The sequence below is a fragment of the Pygocentrus nattereri genome, chromosome 10 (genome assembly GCF_015220715.1).
Source record: "Pygocentrus nattereri isolate fPygNat1 chromosome 10, fPygNat1.pri, whole genome shotgun sequence".
Classification (NCBI taxonomy): Eukaryota; Metazoa; Chordata; class Actinopteri; order Characiformes; family Serrasalmidae; genus Pygocentrus; species Pygocentrus nattereri.
The window spans coordinates 28,563,103-28,581,491 of record NC_051220.1 but is presented as its reverse complement, the minus strand read 5'-3'; the positions used below and the strand labels follow the sequence as shown (position 1 = coordinate 28,581,491).

Sequence of the window (18,389 nt, the reverse complement as noted above, 5' to 3'; positions counted from 1 at the left end):
GCCCCTCACGTGGTCTCATCCACTCCTTCGTCAGAGTTTGGGTTGCCTTTACCGGGTCTAAAATCCCTCAAGTAGAGGTTGTTTTTTGCGCTTCATCCATCATTCGTTTCCTTCAGAGGCTTTAATCCATGCTGTGCACTTGGCAACCATTTAGACGCATTGATAGCGACTTGGAAAAGGTGAGTTCGCTTATATATTTATGGCAGGGTATAACATTATATTAGGCTTTATAGCGATATAAAATGGCTGTGTTGGTTATATTTTCCATACAGGTTCTTTGCTCGGTGGTGGTAGTTGAGCGTTAAGGCCAAATGGGGATAACATTTGATATGCTGTTTGATTAAACCGCCTCCAAACGGGTCTAGATGGGGTTGTCTTTAACACAGCACTGGTTAATTACGGTTGTGTGGCCCAGTCCTATTTCGTCGTTATGAGGCGGTTATAAATATCCCGTACAGATGATGTACTTTGACACGGCTTCATCGTCACCGTTGGTTATAAATACACCACCGACCGACAGCATAGCTATAGGTGTGGGCTAGAGTGTGTAAATGTGAAATATTTTGGTAAGAAAATCTAGAAAACGAGGGGACAGGGTGAAATGTCATTAAAATTCAGCGATCGTCGCCTTCGTGTTGCCATGACGGCTGCGGAGCAGCTAGCCTGTCCTCATCCTTCATCGGCTCTTCGAAGCTGAAGTCAGCTTCTTATTCGCCAACCCCTTGTTCGAATTTTCCCATTCCACCTTAAATGGTGCAGCAGTTACATTCTGGCGCCTCAGGTCCATTTAAGGTGGAACGTGAACATTCGAACAAGCAGCTGACGAATGGGAACCAACTTCAGCCTCGTATTTGCTCTCATACACATTCACAGGCCCTGTGTGAGTGACCCTAGGATTTAAATAGGAATTAAATGCTTCAGACCGACCGAAATGAGAAATAGAACAGCGGCAGGGATTTTGCAGTGATTTTTTAACACTGCTTACCCTCTCGTGACGTAAGAGCTGGAAAACGTCAACAGAGAGAGGACACAGGCAGCTTCATCAGACCGGATTTTTCGGGTCTTTTTCAGCTAATATTCATGGCCGGTCACGTATTGTTTTGTCCGCTCACTGATGTGTTTTGTTTTTTTTTCCCACAGAAAACCTGGTCTGTTGAAAACTGGCTGCTGAATATCTTCACACTTCGAAATTTAACAACGCTTTGCCTTGCAGTCAGGAAAATAAACCGTGTCGCTCATGACTTGATATAATGGCGTGATATCCTGTGATAACACTTATAAATACATCTCTGCAAGTCAGTGTGGACTCCTCAGGTGCTGCTACACGTTTCTTAAATCTGCAACAAAATGGAAGACACCTTCAGAAACAAAATTCCAACTAAGAATGTCCAGGGACTATGAAGAGGTCAGTATCTTCTACATGGTGGTTTCAGTTTAAATGGTTCTTGGCATGGTGAAATGGTTCTTGAGATTGATAGAGAATGTGATGTATATGTTTCTATATAGGACCTTTTTGAAAATGGTAATATTGACATTTAAGCAATATAATAACTATTTACATATATTTATGTAACTAGTTACATAAAACTATTAAAAAAAAATATATAGATGTATATGTAGAGCCACATACAACACATTCTCTGTCAATCTAATGAACTATTTCGCCATGTAAATAATTACAGAAGTATGACATGGATTTAAATAGAACTCATGGTTAGAACAATTGCCTTTCTTGAAGAACCTGTTTTAAGAGTGTACAGGTGGGCAATATAATGATGCCTGTCATTATTGTGATCGGTTTTGTGGTTTTTCTGAACATATTGTGGATATCATCATTACCTCAATGAGTACATTAAAAAAAAATTTTAAGTGGCACTCTTTTTTTTTGTGCCAATTGATCAAACTTCAAGAAAATAGCATGATGCATATTGTGTGTCATAAAAAATGAGTGTAATGTCATATTTTTGCCATATCGCCCACCTTTACCTAAAATGTTTTTTGAACTGCTGTTTTTAATCAGTTCTTTCAGAATTTGTGATGTCTAATTATTTTGAAGGAAAACTGTGTTTTTCAGTCTAATCTTTATTCGTATCATTCAGGTGATCACCAGTGACGATAAATTCAACTTGTTTCCTTGTATATAGTTAAACAACCCCACTGATTCAAGACACATTTACAATAGAAGCCAGAAAGCAGAACACAATGCCCATTGCCATCTATTGTAGGTATGGTTTGAACAAACAAGGTTTTCTGTTCTTTTATGTGGAAAGTACAAGGGAACATGTTGAATTTATATATATGGTAATCGTCACTGCTATAGCTGCAGCATATATAGATTAGATTTAAAAACAACAGCATATTCCTTTAAGCTCAACACACTCTCTTCTTCACTATGTAGCCTGGTCACTCAGTAGGGATGTTGGCTGCGGTGGAACATGGTCCCGTCCTCTGCAGTGACTCCAACATCCTCTGCCTCTCATGGAAAGGACGAGTTCCTAAGAGTGAGAAGGAGAAGCCGGTGTGCAGGAGGCGCTACTACGAGGAAGGATGGCTGGCCACTGGAAATGCAAGGGGTGTTGTTGGCGTGACTTTTACATCCAGTCACTGCAGGAGAGACAGGAATACTCCACAAAGGATTAATTTCAATTTAAGAGGGCACAACAGTGAGGTTTGTGTTTTACATTGGAAGATTTGCCATTTAAGAACTGATTCTGCCTGCATCTTTTCTAAAAGGTCATATATAAGGGGCAATATGTTATTTTCACTGTTATGATAAATTACTCCACATTAAATTATGCTTTTCTAAGTGCATTATGAATAACATCAGTACTTGAACAACACTGAACAATGTCTCATTACAAAGAGATCACTTTTAGTCCTTTTTACTTGGATTTCATGGAGCACAAACAATGAATAGAAATCACTTTATTCATAATTGTTTCAATATCACAATGCATATTGTGTATCGTGAATATGTGTTCTGAATTATTGTGATGTAATATTTTTTTTCCATATTGCTCACTCATTAGTCATATATCTGTCATTATAGTCCCTTGCAAATTATAGAACATCATCACAGCAACACACAGCTATTGCATGTGCACTGGGAGGAAGTATTTCTAAATGTTGTCATAAATAGGCATGAGATTGTGTTTAAAAAGATTTAAAAATGCATTAAAAACGATTTCTACCACATATGTTTTATTAATGGACTAAAACTTTGATTTAATACTTCAGTATATCATTAAACCATGAACCTTCCCATTCCTAGTCATGGATTTCCCTGAAACAATAGTGTAAGAGCTGTCTGTGTCTACACAGGTCGTCCTCGTCCGATGGAATGAGCCATTTCAGAAGCTTGCTACTTGTGACATGGAAGGGGGGATATTTGTGTGGATACAGTATGAAGGAAGATGGTCTGTGGAGCTGGTTAATGATCGAGGGGCTCAGGTACTCAGTCACATTTAAGGAGTCATTTTTCAACTGAAGGTTAAAGGGTCCATTATTAAATAGCAACGACAATGATCTAACTTATGAATGGTGTTGCATATTATATATCACAAAGCAAAAACTAGAATAGCACCCCATGTTTGGCCATTCTGGTTATTTATTATATTTGCAATGTCATAATGCCTAATTTCTGGTGCATCTTAGGTAAGTGATTTCACTTGGTCACATGATGGCACTCAGGCCCTGATTGCCTACAGAGATGGCTTTGTCTTGGTGGGCTCAGTCAGTGGTCAGAGGCACTGGTCATCTGAGATCAACCTGGAAAGCCAAATTACCTGTGGGATCTGGACTCCTGATGACCAACAGGTAAATAAAGAAAGATAATACATGTTGTGTCTGAATCGAATCGCTATCTGGAGATAATGAATATACTTGCTTTCACTGTATGTGTATAGGTGTTGTTTGGAACAGCAGATGGTCAGGTGATTGTAATGGACTGCCATGGTCGCATGCTTGCTCACGTCCTGCTGCATGAATCGGATGGCATTGTTGGCATGTCCTGGAACTGCCCTGACTTCCTGGTGGAAGACAGTACTGAGAGTGATACTGACTCTGATGACAATGCCCCAAGTCAAGGTAAAACTTGTCGCATTTGCATGATTATAAATACACTGCATTTCATTAGTATTTTTGCTGCTATTCTTAACCACAGATAGATTATAAGAACACTGAGACCATTGAACTGTCTGTCTTATCTGATCTGTGACTTCAGCTCACTGTAAACTGTCTTTCCTTTAAAGTGCGGAATGTGAAGCCACTTCTCACAGTGAGCTTCATTTCTGGAGACATTAGTCTGATGAACAACTATGATGATCTTTCACCCAACATAATCCGCTCAGGACTTAAAGGTACAGCAGTAGTGTCCTAGTTTTGAACATGCGTGAAACACTGATATGGTTTTGTGGCTAACAGTGATATGTAAGTCAACATGAATTTTGTTCCATACAACATAATCCACTTAAGCTGTTCTTGTACAGATGTGGAGGTGCAGTGGTGCTCTCAAGGAGACTTGTTAGCTGTAGCTGGAATGGAGAGACATGGGCTCCCTTCTGAATCAGCCTGTGCCTCTATAATGAGAAATGCTCTTGTCAAGTTCTACAACGTTCAAGGAGAACACATATACACTTTGGAAACACCTGCACAGGTGAATTCATTAAGTCATATGTCATTCAACGTGATGTCTTATGGTATACTGATAGCATCAATTATCTGTATCTTATTGTCATTTTTTAAAAACATAAATGTACATTTCATGTACATATTTGCTGATTCCAATATATATGCCCATAAATGTACATTTATAAAAATTATACTCTTATACCCCACAAATTAGCAAACTGCATGCCTCAAACTCTATGTTGATCTTGTGAATGATATTACGAATGAAAATGCTTGTTGATAAGGCCTTTTTTCCTTTTATCAACAGTAGTGATAAAATCGGCATCATGACAATACTAAAATTACTTAAATTTCAACTTAATGAAAACAAGATGAAACAAAAATAATGTATGACAAAAAACAACCCCAATTCCAATGAAGTTGGGACATTGTGTAAAACATAAATTAAAACAGATTACATCCATCCATCCATTTTCTAAGCCGCTTCTCCGTCAGGGTCGCGGGGGGATGCTGGAGCCTATCCCAGCAGTCTTCGGGCAGAATACAATGATTTGCAAATCCTTTTCAACCTATAGTCAACTGAATACACTACAAAGACAAGATATTTAATGTTCAAACGGATAAACTTTACTGTTTTTTGCAAATATTCACTCATTTTGAATTTGATGCCTGCAACACATTCAAAAGAAGTTGGGACAGGGGCAACAAAAGACTGGGAAAGTTGAGGAATGCTCAAAAAACACCTGTTTGGAACATTCCACAGGTGAACAGGTTAAGTGGAAACAGGTGAGTGTCATGATTGGGTATAAAGAGCATTCCTGAAAGGCTCAGTCGTTCACAAGCAAGGATGGGCCGAGGTTCACCACTTTGTGAACAACTGTTTAAGAACGTTTCTCAGTGTGCAACTGCAAGGAATTTAGGGATTTCATCATCTACAGTCCATAATATCATCAAAAGATTCAGACAATCTGGAGAAATCTCTGCAAGTAAGCAGCAAGGCAGAAAACCAACATTGAATGCCCGTGACCTTCGATCCCTCAGGCGGCACTGCATTAAAAACCGACATCATTCTGTAATGGATATTACCACATGGGCTCAGGAACACTTCAGAAAACCATTATCAGTGAACACAGTTCGTCGCTCCATCTACAAGTGCAAGTTAAAATCCTGCCACGCAAAGCAAAAGCCATAGATCAACACCACCCAGAAATGCCGCCGGCTTCTCTGGGTCCGAACTCATCTGAGATGGACTGACGCAAAGTGGAAAAGTGTCCTGTGGTCTGACGAGTCCACGTTTCAAATTGTTTTTGGAAATCATGGACGTCGTGTCCTCCGGGCCAAAGAGGAAAAGGACTTTCCGGATTGTTATCAGCGCAAAGTTCAAAAGCCAGCATCTCTGATGGTATGGGGGTGTGTTAGTGCCCATGGCATGGGTAACTTGCACCTCTGTGAAGGCACCATTAATGCTGAAAGGTACATACAGGTTTTGGAGCAACATATGCTGCCATCCAAGCAACGTCTTTTTCAGGGACGTCCTGCTTATTTCAGCAAGACAATGCCAAGCCACATTCTGCACATGTTACAACAGCGTGGCTTCGTAGTAAAAGAGTGCGGGTACTAGACTGGCCTGCCTGCAGTCCAGACCTGTCTCCCATTGAAAATGTGTGACGCATTATGAAGCGCAAAATACAATGGAGACCCCAGAATGTTGAGCAACTGAAGTTGTATATCAAGCAAGAATGGGAAAGAATTCCACCTACAAAGCTTCAACAAATAGTGTCCTCAGTTCCCAAATGCTTATTGAGTGTTGTTAAAAGGAAAGGTGATGTAACACAGTGGTAAACATGCCCCTGTCCCAACTTCTTTGGAACGTGTTGCAGGCATCAAATTCAAAATGAATGAATATTTGCAAAAAACAATAAAGTTTATCTGTTTGAACATTAAATATCTTGTCTTTGTAGTGTATTCAGTTGAATATAGGTTGAAAAGGATTTGCAAATCATCGTATTCTGTTTTTATTTATGTTTTACACAATGTCCCAACTTCATTGACATTGGGGTTGTAATAATAAAATATTAAATATAATGAAAGCTTAAAAAATTTATAATCTAGTCACAGACATACATGATGTCCAAAGTAGCACTCGTCACTGTTTTAAGGCTCAAATGTCACAGAGATGGTGCTATTTATTATTAGTGCTCTTATGGCCTTTTCAATGTTATGTCAGCACCAAGCTATTGGTGATTTATGAACGTTCTACTACACTGCGTTTAATACTACTTATGGTAAGCATTGCCTAAAAACAAATATGTGAAGTTGGTAACAGCCATTCAAGCTGGCTGGCAAAAAGAACTTGTGTAACAGACAACCAGTCATTTCTTCTGGGAGTACGCAATTTGTAGCTACAATTTAGTAGCAAGTCGGGTTGAAATTTCCTGCAAATTAACTATGGCATGGTGAAGCAACAATCTAAATGATTGGCTCAAACAAATTTGTTTGGACCAGCTGTATATGTGGGGTCTGAGGTCCCCACCCTCCACTGTCTAAACATTTTGTTTCTACCGGCATTTCATTCCTATTCCCAATGCTATTGAATGAAAATTGTAAAATAAATGTATAAACTTATACCTGCAGGTCATATTTTAAATAAAACCGCTAAGGTGGTATTATTTTCTTTTACTAAAACTGTTTGCCATTTGAGTCCAAGTAAAATAGACTAAATTTGAATGAATATTGAGTTGTTTGTGTGATTTCTGACACTGTATAATCTACTGTTTTCTAAAAACAAAAGTACAGTAGTGGCAGCCATCATGAAACTTGAAAGTGTGTCAAGAAGCTTGAAATGCACTTTTGTGCATTTTTGTATATAGCACTGTCATATGTATGAGAAAACACTCAGACTGTGCAAATATCTCTCCTCCAAGCATTTCCCCAAGCTTATCAGCTATTTGGGGTAAGGGTAAACTCATATAAATTAGATTTTTTACCAAACTGTCACATCAAATGTGAATTTCATTTCATATAATAATATAAATAAATGGATTAGAGGTTCACATAACCTTTTCCACTCTGTCAGGACCAGTGGTAGATCAATTTGCAAATGCTGTGTGGCTGTTCTAATTTCAGAGGCCTATCACTACTATCTGCTGGGGTCACCGGGACTCGCGGCTGTTTCTGGCATGTGGGCCAGCGCTGTATGTTGTGCGTGTGGAGCACAGGGTGGCCAGCCTCCAGCTGCTGTGTCAGCAGGGCATAGCCAGTGCCCTGAGAGAAGAGAGAGATGTGGGCAAACTGAACATGCCCTCCCTCCTCTGTTCCTATGTTACCAGTGCATTCATCCCGACTATCAAGGTAAATGACAATGTATACTACCTCCCAAAATGTCAAATATTTATTTAAAACAGCAGCTCAGTATTGATCTTTCTTTTATATCTACAGCCTCCTATTCCTGATCCAAACAACATTCGTGACTTTGTCAGCTACCCTACAGCGGGAAATGAGAGACTACACTGTACTATGAAGCGTGCAGAAGAGAATCCTGAGGCTGGAGGGCCATGCTACACCCTGTACCTGGAGCATCTGGGAGGTCTGGTGCCTATTCTCAAAGGCCGTCGAATCAGCAAACTGCGTCCAGAGTTTGTTATAATGGACCCCAAAATGGACAGCAAAACGGGTAGAGTTTAAATTAGACGCCACTTTTTTCAGTACTGAAAAGTCATGGATCTTTTCAGATACAGCAAGGCAGCTCTTTCAAAGCTAACATTGATTTGTCATTGAATTACAGATGAAGTCTGCATGAACGGTATGATATCTTACATGACTGATAGCTGCAACTGCTCCGACTCTAGTGATATTGAGTTGAGCGATGAGTGGGTTGGAAGGAAGTCGCCAAAGCTTTCCAGAGGAAACAGGTCCCCTAAACTTCCCAGGTACAATTTTGTCACTGCCTGCTCTGACATTATGAATTATCCATCTCCCTAAACTATATAGTCAACTCTCATCATTGTGTCATAGGTAGACAATTATGTGAAGAATAAATTCTGTAGTTTTGCTCTTGATCATTTTTGAGTGTTGAGAATTGTTCATGGTTGACTAACATTGCTTATCCTTTAGTTAGACAATGAATGCAGCTGAGAAAAAGCCAGAGCAAGCCAAACTGTCAGCGAGGTTGGCTTATGCTAAAGCTAACATCAAGCTAGCACTGATTAACCACATCAAACATAGATATACAGTTGTTTCTCACTTTTTTCTATCATTATAGCATTTGAATATGAAGTTAATAATACTAAGAACATCTGACCTTTTCACAGACTAAATAATTACAAATTATTTAAAGATCTCTGGATATGTTATTGTAGGCAATAGCGCATAATCAGAAGTCAAAGCTAACTTCTTGATTGAGTAGAGATCAAGACTTCACACACCAGATTGACTTTTTCTTGCTGTCTTTTTTTGGAAGCCATAGCCAGCATTGACTGCTCATACATATTATACTGGCGGATTGTCAACAGTATTGCTGCAGGCGCCGTGTTTTGTGAATACTGTCTATTGTGTACCATAAGAATGTTTTTTGGTGTATTGCCCATCCTTTATTAGAATGTGCATATTTCCTCAGCTGTTCTTACTGTGTTTTATTTACTAGAATCAATATGGAATCAAGAAAGTCTCCCAAGCTTGCCCAATCATCTCAAGAAATGTCCAGGTCTCCAAGGTTACCAAAGAAACCTACCATACGGTCTCCAAGTCTGACTCGCAGAGAATTTCCAGTAGATGGAATGAGTGAGGTATGAGAATGGAAGTTTTTGAAAACTGAATACTATCCTTGAATACCCTTTTATCAATCAACTTTTTAAAATGATTACTTTGTTTACATTGCAGCATAATTATCTTGCTCAAGTCACCTCTAACATTTGGGGCACAAAGTTCAAAATTGTGGGACTTGCTTCCTTTTTGCCAGCAAATTTGGGTGCAGGTAAAAAAAACTTTGTCAGAGAAAATCTCAGATGTTGTTTTCATGATATATTGTGCTACACTGAGTTCACTATATCATTGATAATGTCTCATACTGTTATGTTTTCATTATGTTACAGTTATCTATAAAACCAGTTTGCTGCACTTGCAACCACGTCAGATGACAATCTATCTACCAGAGGTCCGTAAAATTTCCCCAGACTTTATGAGTTTACCAGTCTTCAATCCTACTGTATTCAGTGAAGATGAAGATGATTTACCAGGTGAGTGTTTATAGAATACATTCTTTTTAAATATGAAAGTATTACAGAATATATTAAGTGCTTATATGTATGTAGGATTAATGGCCTGGCACTGTGATTTTCTTTTCAGTGATGGGACCCTCAGGGGTGTCAGGTGATAATCCTCCTTGCACAGTTAATATTCCAATTGCTCCTATACATAGTCCAGCTCAAGCCATGTCACCCACACAGAGCATAGGACTTGTCCAGTCTCTCCTGGCCAATCAGAATATTCAGCTCGATGTCTTGACCAATCCTACAGCAACTGCAGCCGCAGCTGCTGCAGCAGCAGCGGCAGCTGCCAACACATCAGTCCCTGATCTTAATCCTGACAACGTGACAGCACAGTACACTGTGCCGACAAGGTACTCCAGCCCTGGACAAGTAATTTTCAGTGGCCTAGAAATGGGCAACCTTTTAAGTGGGACACTTCCACCACCACCTCATCATTTACCACCACAACCTCATCAGCAGCGTCAGCAACAACAGCAACAAGAAGATCATCATCAAACATTAAAACATCAGACTCAAACACAACAGCAGCATCTGAAGTTGCAGCAGCATCAACAAGCACAGCAACAGCACCAACAACCAATGCAGCAGCATCCACAGCACATGCAGCACCAACAGCAAATGCAAACACAGCATCATCAACAGATTCAACAGCACATACAACAGCAGCAACTGCAACAGCATCAACAAATGCAGCAGCAGCAACTGCAACAGCATCAACAAATGCAGCAGCAGCAACTGCATCAACAAATGCAGCAGCAGCAACTGCAACAGCATCAACAAATGCAGCAGCAACAACTGCAACAGCATCAACAAATGCAGCAGCAGCATCAACAAATGCAGCAGCAGCAACAACAACTGCAGCAGCAGCAACAACAACTGCAGCAGCATCATCAGCAAATGCAACAACAGCAGTTGCAACAGCAAGTGCAACAGCATCAGCAGGTACAGCAACAACATCAGCAACAAATGCAACAGCAACACCATCAGATGCAACTTCAGCATGAGCAAATGCAACAGCAGCAGCAACAAATTCGGCAACAAATTCAAGAGATGAGGCAGCAGCAACAACAGCTTCAGCAGCAGCACCAACAAATGCAGCAGCAACATCAACAGATGCAAAGGCAGCATCAACAAATGCAGCAGCAACTCAAAATGCAAATATCCTTACCACCGCCTCCTTCATCATACACTGCTATTTCCATGCATCAGCTTCAGATGATGCCTCAGATTCCTCACCCAGACCATCCACCAGACAGAATGGAGCAAACACATACTCTGAAGGTCCCTTCTAGGCCACAGTCATTCATTGAAAGTGACGCCTCTCTTGAAATTCAAATGCGCAAAATGAACCCTCCACCACCATACCCAGGGACAGTGGTGTCTGCAGCAGCTGCTGTCCCACCTACAGCCCCTCCAGGGCTCATCGTTAACAGCGAGAATGCTAACGCACTGTCAGCAGACTCGTGCTTAACTAAGGATGAGTTCTCTCTTCACCCAGTGAGCATCCAGTACCCAACTCCATTGGGTTATGAAAGGATCACAACTTTTGACAGCAGTGGAAATGTAGAGGAGGTGTGTCGGCCACGGAGACGTCTTATACGGAATCAGAATGCCTACAGTATGCAAGGAATGGGCAGTTCGGCTACACTGAAAGTCACCTCATCAGAAAACAAGAAAGTCCAGCTTCCATATAGCTCAGCAACCCTGAGCCGCCTTTCAGTGCCTCGATACTCGATACCAAGTGGAGATCCGCCACCATACCCTGACCCTGCTAACCAGATTAATGTCATTAGGAGTCCTACACAACGGATTGACAGCAGTCTTATACATGCTACTATGCGACGGGATCGTAGAGAAACTGCTCTGAAAATTTCTCAAATGGTGGATACGGTAAGGACTTTACCAACCAAATCTAAAGTTAACAGTGCACTTGCACTTTCTTACCAGCCCAGGATCCCCACCGCTTTGTACACTTGCACTCAGTGCAGCAGTAACAGCAGCAGCTCTAGTGTAAGTGTCAGTGGTGGCGGGAGCAACAGCAGTGGCATTGCAGGTGGCACTGTAGTGAGACAGGATTTCCCCCCTGGCAAAGGGGCTCAACACAGTACTATAATTGTGCATTCCAAAAGTACTTCACCCCTGGCCTCACAATCTTCTTACAACCTGTTAAGTCCAGTTGACAATAGCCGAGATAGGACTGTGTATATCAACTCTGCTTTTACTGAAGATGAGACACTAAACCAGCAGTGCCATTTGGAAAAATCTGTCCGGCATTTAACACTCGGTGATGTCAGTTTAACAGTGAAACGGCCACCACCTTACCAGTGGGATTCTCCTGCTTCAGATCAAATGTGGATGCCCCAGGATCAAAATATATTGACTAGTCCACCAGGACCTCACAAACCACCACCACTTTTACTAAGCCAAGCACAGCACTTAGACATAACCCGAATGCCTTTTGTTCTCTCAACAAAACCACCCTCCAGTCCTAGTGCTATGACCCTGCCATCAGCTTATCAGATTTCTCTCTCTCCGTTTCCCCCTGGTGTGGCCCACGGTGGACCTCAGCTTCAGTCTTTGCAAAGTCCTCCCCAGGCGTGCGGGACAAGTGACATGGTAACATCAGTTCCGTTCAGTCAGCAGGATCCATCTCTAGTTTTGCCTCCTGGTTATGCAAATAATATGGCCAATCTAGCTTGTTGCCCACTACCACCCATGTACCCTGGTGCCAGCTCATGCACCAACCTTCAGCTGCATCCAATGGCCTTACATCCCTGGAGCACATATAGTGCTTGCCCTCCCATACAGGACCACTCAGCGACCTTACCAAGTAAGATGCATCAGGGTTTGGAGAAGCCTGTTCTTTCACCTCCACCGCCGCCTCCTCCGCCACCTCCTCCACCACCACCTCCTCCCCCTCTCCCCCCTCCTCCTCCTCCAGCTGAACTCCTGAACCATCAAAGCACCTCAGAGGTGTTAGCTGACTCTGGTGAGAGTTTTCAGGAACAGTCCTCGCTTAATGAGAGTCCAGTACCGCAGGGAGCAGACAGGTTCAGCAAAAAAAGTCGCAAGAGACTTGACAGCAGGGCAGAGGAGGCAAACATGTCTACTGTTTCTGAGAGCAAATCAAAAAAGGAAGGCCGTGCACTGTCTGACTTCAATTCTCTCATTTCCAGCCCAAGGCTTGGAGTACGAGAGAAAAAGAAGCCTAAGGGACAGAAGGAGCAGCTGAATAAGGCCAAAAAGTTGAGCAGGACCACAAATGAATTCCAAGACAGCTCAGAAAGTGAGCCTGAACTTTTCATTAGTGGTGATGAGCTAATGAATCAAAGCCAGAGCAGCAAGAAAGGCTGGAAGAGTAAACGCAGCCTGCGCACAGCAAACGAACTGGAGGAGATTAAGTGTCGCAAGGCAAACGAGAGAGAAGATCGGGGCCTTGGCAGCCAGGGCTTTGTATATGTCATGGCCAACAAACAGCCCTTGTGGAATGAAGCCACCCAAGTCTACCAGCTTGACTTTGGAGGAAGAGTGACGCAAGAGTCGGCCAAAAACTTTCAGATAGAGCTGGATGGACGACAGGTTAGGCTTTGTTTTTTTGTTGTTCATCTTCTTACTTAATTTAAACCACTATTTCACATTGGTTATAACAGTTGTTACAATCATTTACTGGAAAAAAAGTCTTACACATAGGGGTTGGTAATATGACAATATTTAACATTTTTATGATCCACTATATGTCCATACGTTTTTAGACACATGCTTATCCAGAGCTTCTTCAGAAATCAAGGGCATTCAAGGGACTTGCTAAAATAACAGCTTCTAGTTTTCTGGGAATGCTTTGCATTAGATGTTGGAACATTGTTGTAAAGATTTGACTGCATTCAGCAATAAGAGCATTAGTGAGTTTAGATACTGATGTTGGATGATTAGTTTTGGATTACAAAAGCCACTCCAGCTCATCCCAAAGGTATTGGGTGGTGCTCCATCACTCCAGAGAACACATTGTCATTGCTCTATGGCCCCTCAATGCTTTATGCATCCTGAAGCCCCATTTTATTGGCAATGCTTTTCTTTAAAGATGACATAAGTTATGTGAGTGCCACTGATCCATAGGTTCACAAATTCGGTAGCTGAATTCACTTAGAAGAGGTGTCTTTATACTTTTGGACATATAGTTTAAATTAGTAGTGGTGTCAAAGTTATTGATAAATTATGATAATGGTGCTATTTTCTTTTGATGCAGTTAGCGTATTTCCTAGTTTGACTCCAAAACCATCTGTAGCTCCAGTCTAAAGCACAGCTGCTTGTATGCTGTTTAACCACCGTAGCCCTCTCATTCAAATACAGCTTTGTATTGACATCTTTTATTAATAGCTCTCTTAAGTTACTTTCAGCTGTTGCTATGCCATCAATTTATCACCAAAATACATTGAGTCTGAAGTGTCAGCAAAGTGCAAGCAAAATACCCAGATGATGCTGGCAATGTCAGTAACGTTAGCTCAGGAGGACAACTTCTGAAGACTATACTGGACAGTGCTTACAGGAAATAAATCAACAACCTACAAACTAATAAAAGTAATAGCAAAGTAAATCAAAGTGAGCAAGGTGAATAAGACAAATGTGATTAATCATGATTAATTATTTTAATTGTTTGACAGCCCTATAAGTTACATCTTATTACATCACAGTATGCTTTTCCCAGCATATTGTGGATATTATAAGTGTAAACCAACTGCATGATTCATTACAAAGAGAGCATAATTCGGCCTGTTTAGCGGATTTTGTGCAGAGCAGGTTTTGATAGCATTTTTAAATGGGGCAGTACTGGTTTGTTTTTGTCTGTTGCAACTTAGTAAATCTCAGTATCAACCTAAATATCAGAATGCATATCGTGTATCATGAAAATGTCTTGCAACATTATATTTTCACTATATTGTCCACACATACCTAGACATTCATTTGGTGTTTTGTACAAAGCAGTATTAGACATTAACGTTTTTCTGTAATATTTGGCTCATTTTAAATTAGTACATGCATTATACATTTTATAACCTACCTTTTATCTTCTATTTCAGGTGATGCAGTTCGGTAGAATTGATGGTAATGCATACATCCTAGATTTTCAGTACCCATTCTCAGCTGTGCAAGCATTTGCTGTCGCCTTGGCCAACGTGACTCAGAGGCTTAAATAAGGACAGCTCCAGCCATCTTGTTTAAGACAGCACAGTTAATGTTTGCTGACTGCGCATTGTGAAAAAGGATGCAAAAGAATGCTTTGTGTTGCCATAAAATGGTAGGCTCCTGCTTGTCTTTTGCTGGGACATACAGTTAACTGTCAGGGGGATTCGGACAGTCAGACGTAGTACACTTTAGAGGTATTTAAAACGTACAGAAATTGTCAAACCACCCACATATTAGTGTTTTTTAAGTTGAAGAGACAAAAAATATCAATTTGATAGACTGCTGGATGACTTCTTGAAAATAAGGCAACTGAATGAAAAATATTTAGAGCTGGTACAGATAAGTTCCTATTTATGTTTTTCTTTTAGTGTGTATGTGTATATGTTTCATAACATTGATATATGAAAGGCTAAAAAAAATGCATGCAAGACAATTACCAATTCAGTTACCCTGTGCTAATAGGATTCCCTTATTGAGGACCCTTACTGCAGGTTGTTTTCCAAGTGTAGACTGCGTTATAAAATTGGCAGATTATTTACGATTGCCTACAAAGGGGATGATGCTATGGGTGAAAATACATTTAAACTTTTGTCTATTACTGAGGTGCCTGCACCCTACAAAGTTTAGTTCCAGCACTAAAGTAGCACACCTCATTTACCTAATCAGAAAGGCCAGGAACACACAGATATTAGTCACTTGTATTAAGTTGGGGCTGAAACCTTGTAGGAGGGTAGACATCCAGGAGTAGGGTCGCCCTATGAGTAGTCATACATCAGACATTACTAACACTCACTTTAATGTGCCATTACATTCACTGTTTTCATAGTTATGTGTCTTAATTTTTGTACACAAAACATCTCATCTTACTTTACTGTGTTATTAGTAGTGTGTTATGGTAGCAGTTTCCCCTATAGAACTTTTAAATAGATGTGTGGAGATGATGAACCAGAAGGTATCAATATCATGTGAATCACTGTAATGTGTAGAATTCCAATAGTACCACCACATCACTGAATATCACCACTTGTTATAGAATTGTAAACAAAGGTATGTAGTGTTTGGTTTTTGAACAGTATGTTCACAATGCCACTAATACAAAATGCATAAAATTAATTTTGGACAAAGGAAATTTAATTCAGTCTAAATGCATATGATGCATTTGTCATAGTAATTTATCATAACATATAAACTGAGGTAAAGGGTGAAAATGAGAGTGCACATAAAACTAAATAACAGCTACACTCATGGGTGGGATATGATTTTTTTTCTCATTCTTAAAAGTCAATTTTTTTTGTATTGTGTTTCATCAAATGTAGACAAAAATACCTTATGTATCTATTTGATGGGATTTATGTTTAATTTATTTGTTAGTGGGGCAGCTTTCTGGCTACATGTAAAGAATACATTACACTGGCAAGCCTTTTTAGTCTGTAGGTTATTTAATGTCTGGAAAACTGTCTCTATATAGATAATCAGTGAAAAAATAAACATGTTTATTGTTTTGTTTAATTAGCAGTTACATATATTCATGCCCTTTCTTATTGAATTTTATCTGTTTTGTTCATTTTTATATTTCTGGTGTAAGCTAAAACTTTGCTGAGAGTTAGTGTGTCGACAGAAGATGGCTGATATGAGCGTTCTCTTGTTCTTGGTGTTGTATATGCTTTGATGATTTGCAAATGCAGCAATTTCTAATTCTATTATACTGAATTATTCAGGCCCAGTTTGAATTGTGTGGAATGTGAGGCTTTAACTGTGCTACTGCTTTATTATTGTAATGTAAAATAAACCATGATAAGCTTGTCATATTAACTCAAGGATGTTTCTCAAGCATTAGGAAAGTGTGTGCAGTAGCTGATGAGCGAACAGAACATGCGTCACTAGAATAAAGTCAAACTAGTTTGAAGAAATGAGAGATGTTTATCGATTTATATCTATTTCAAGTTGCCTATGCATTTATAACCTTTACTAAAATGTTTATAGTCAGAGACATGTCATATATATGGTGCTAGTTGTGAATGTTACTTTGGTTCTCTGAATTCCAGATGCCTGTCAGAGGACGTGCAAAAATATAGTGGATACTCATCATATGCCTACACCCAAGCTACTCAACATGCCAAGTAATGTAACCAGTAATATAAATGCTGATCTCACACTGAAAGCCACTACTGAACTCACCGTATGAGGAGGGCTACTGTAACTCTGTGGGAACAGGAGTATGCACAGTGATAACCATGTAGCTACTGCACAGTATCCTCCAGTGAAGGATGTTTTAACAATGCCTGGGATGTAGAGAAAGATGACGTTTACCCTGCAGGTAGCCTCTGGATGAAGCTAGAGGCCATAAAATACAAATAATTGGCCTATCTGACAAATATCAGTGGTAAAGTCCACAAGCCTCAAAGCCCTGGTGTAGCAGAGAATGAATGGGAGTTACCCTATTGTGAAGTAAGCCAGTTAAATACACTCATTTATGAATTTAGGGGATAAGATCTTGGGGGGAAAAAACTGGATGCACAGCTTGGGTCCATCAGCCACAGCTCCAGCCTAGTAGTCCCAGCTGTAACTGACGGAGACTTGGGTGCAGGTGCCACACTGACAGCCTGGCAAAGACGGTGTCCTCCCTGAGTGCAGATGAGAAAAAACTTCTTTAAATTAATTCACATATTCCTCACTGTTACTGGTTGGCAGTTTCCTTCATGCCATTTTTCCGTTAACACATGTCATTTACATGAAGTTCTGAAAATCTTAGCTTTTTCCCTCTCATCGCCCAGTTTAGTCCATTGCTAGTCTTCCGAGCAGGACTCCAGTGCCACACCAATGCTAAACTTATCACTTGCAAACATGTCCATTACTGAGGAGATTATTAGCATGATTGTTCAAAAAAAAAAGCTTAGTAATAGTTAGAGGAGTAACTGATTATCACATGATTTATCAGTCTACTCAGGCTTTAGTAGGAACTTTTAAAGCATTTTAAAGAAGCCGCTAATCGAGTTCCTCCTAAGAGTTTGTCTAATGAGCATGTTTGCTACATACGTTGACTGTTTCTAAAATGAAGATTGTTTTTTTTTTTATTTAGTGGGTAAAATATTCCAAAAGGATTATCCTTAAAATGCAAAAGTTAACTGCGTTCTGCACAGTGCCTTTGCAAAATGTAAGCTGGACTAAACAGAACCTAACGTTTGTATTCTAACTACGCATTCCCAATACCCGTATTACGTTACAGCCCAACTCTGGAGACCGATATAGTTTATGCTGATGCATTGTTAAAAGTAAAAGTCACACGTGGAGTGAAGCTCCTCCCTGTAAGCA

At 40.2% G+C, this 18,389-nt stretch overlaps 1 protein-coding gene across 1 annotated transcript; it reads left to right on the top strand.

Moving 5' to 3' along the window:
* Positions 1-52: 52 nt before the first annotated feature.
* On the top strand, positions 53-16,889 carry tulp4b (TUB like protein 4b). The gene is made up of 16 exons (XM_017699885.2): positions 53-179; positions 1,141-1,405; positions 2,399-2,668; positions 3,322-3,450; positions 3,655-3,816; positions 3,906-4,086; positions 4,251-4,358; positions 4,488-4,654; positions 7,756-7,980; positions 8,068-8,302; positions 8,414-8,558; positions 9,272-9,413; positions 9,508-9,601; positions 9,720-9,863; positions 9,973-13,475; positions 14,972-16,889. The coding sequence occupies exons 2-16, from the start codon at positions 1,385-1,387 to the stop codon at positions 15,086-15,088; spliced, it is 5,643 nt and encodes a 1,880-aa protein (XP_017555374.1). The 5' UTR covers positions 53-179; positions 1,141-1,384; the 3' UTR covers positions 15,089-16,889.
* The last annotated feature ends 1,500 nt before the right edge of the window (positions 16,890-18,389 follow it).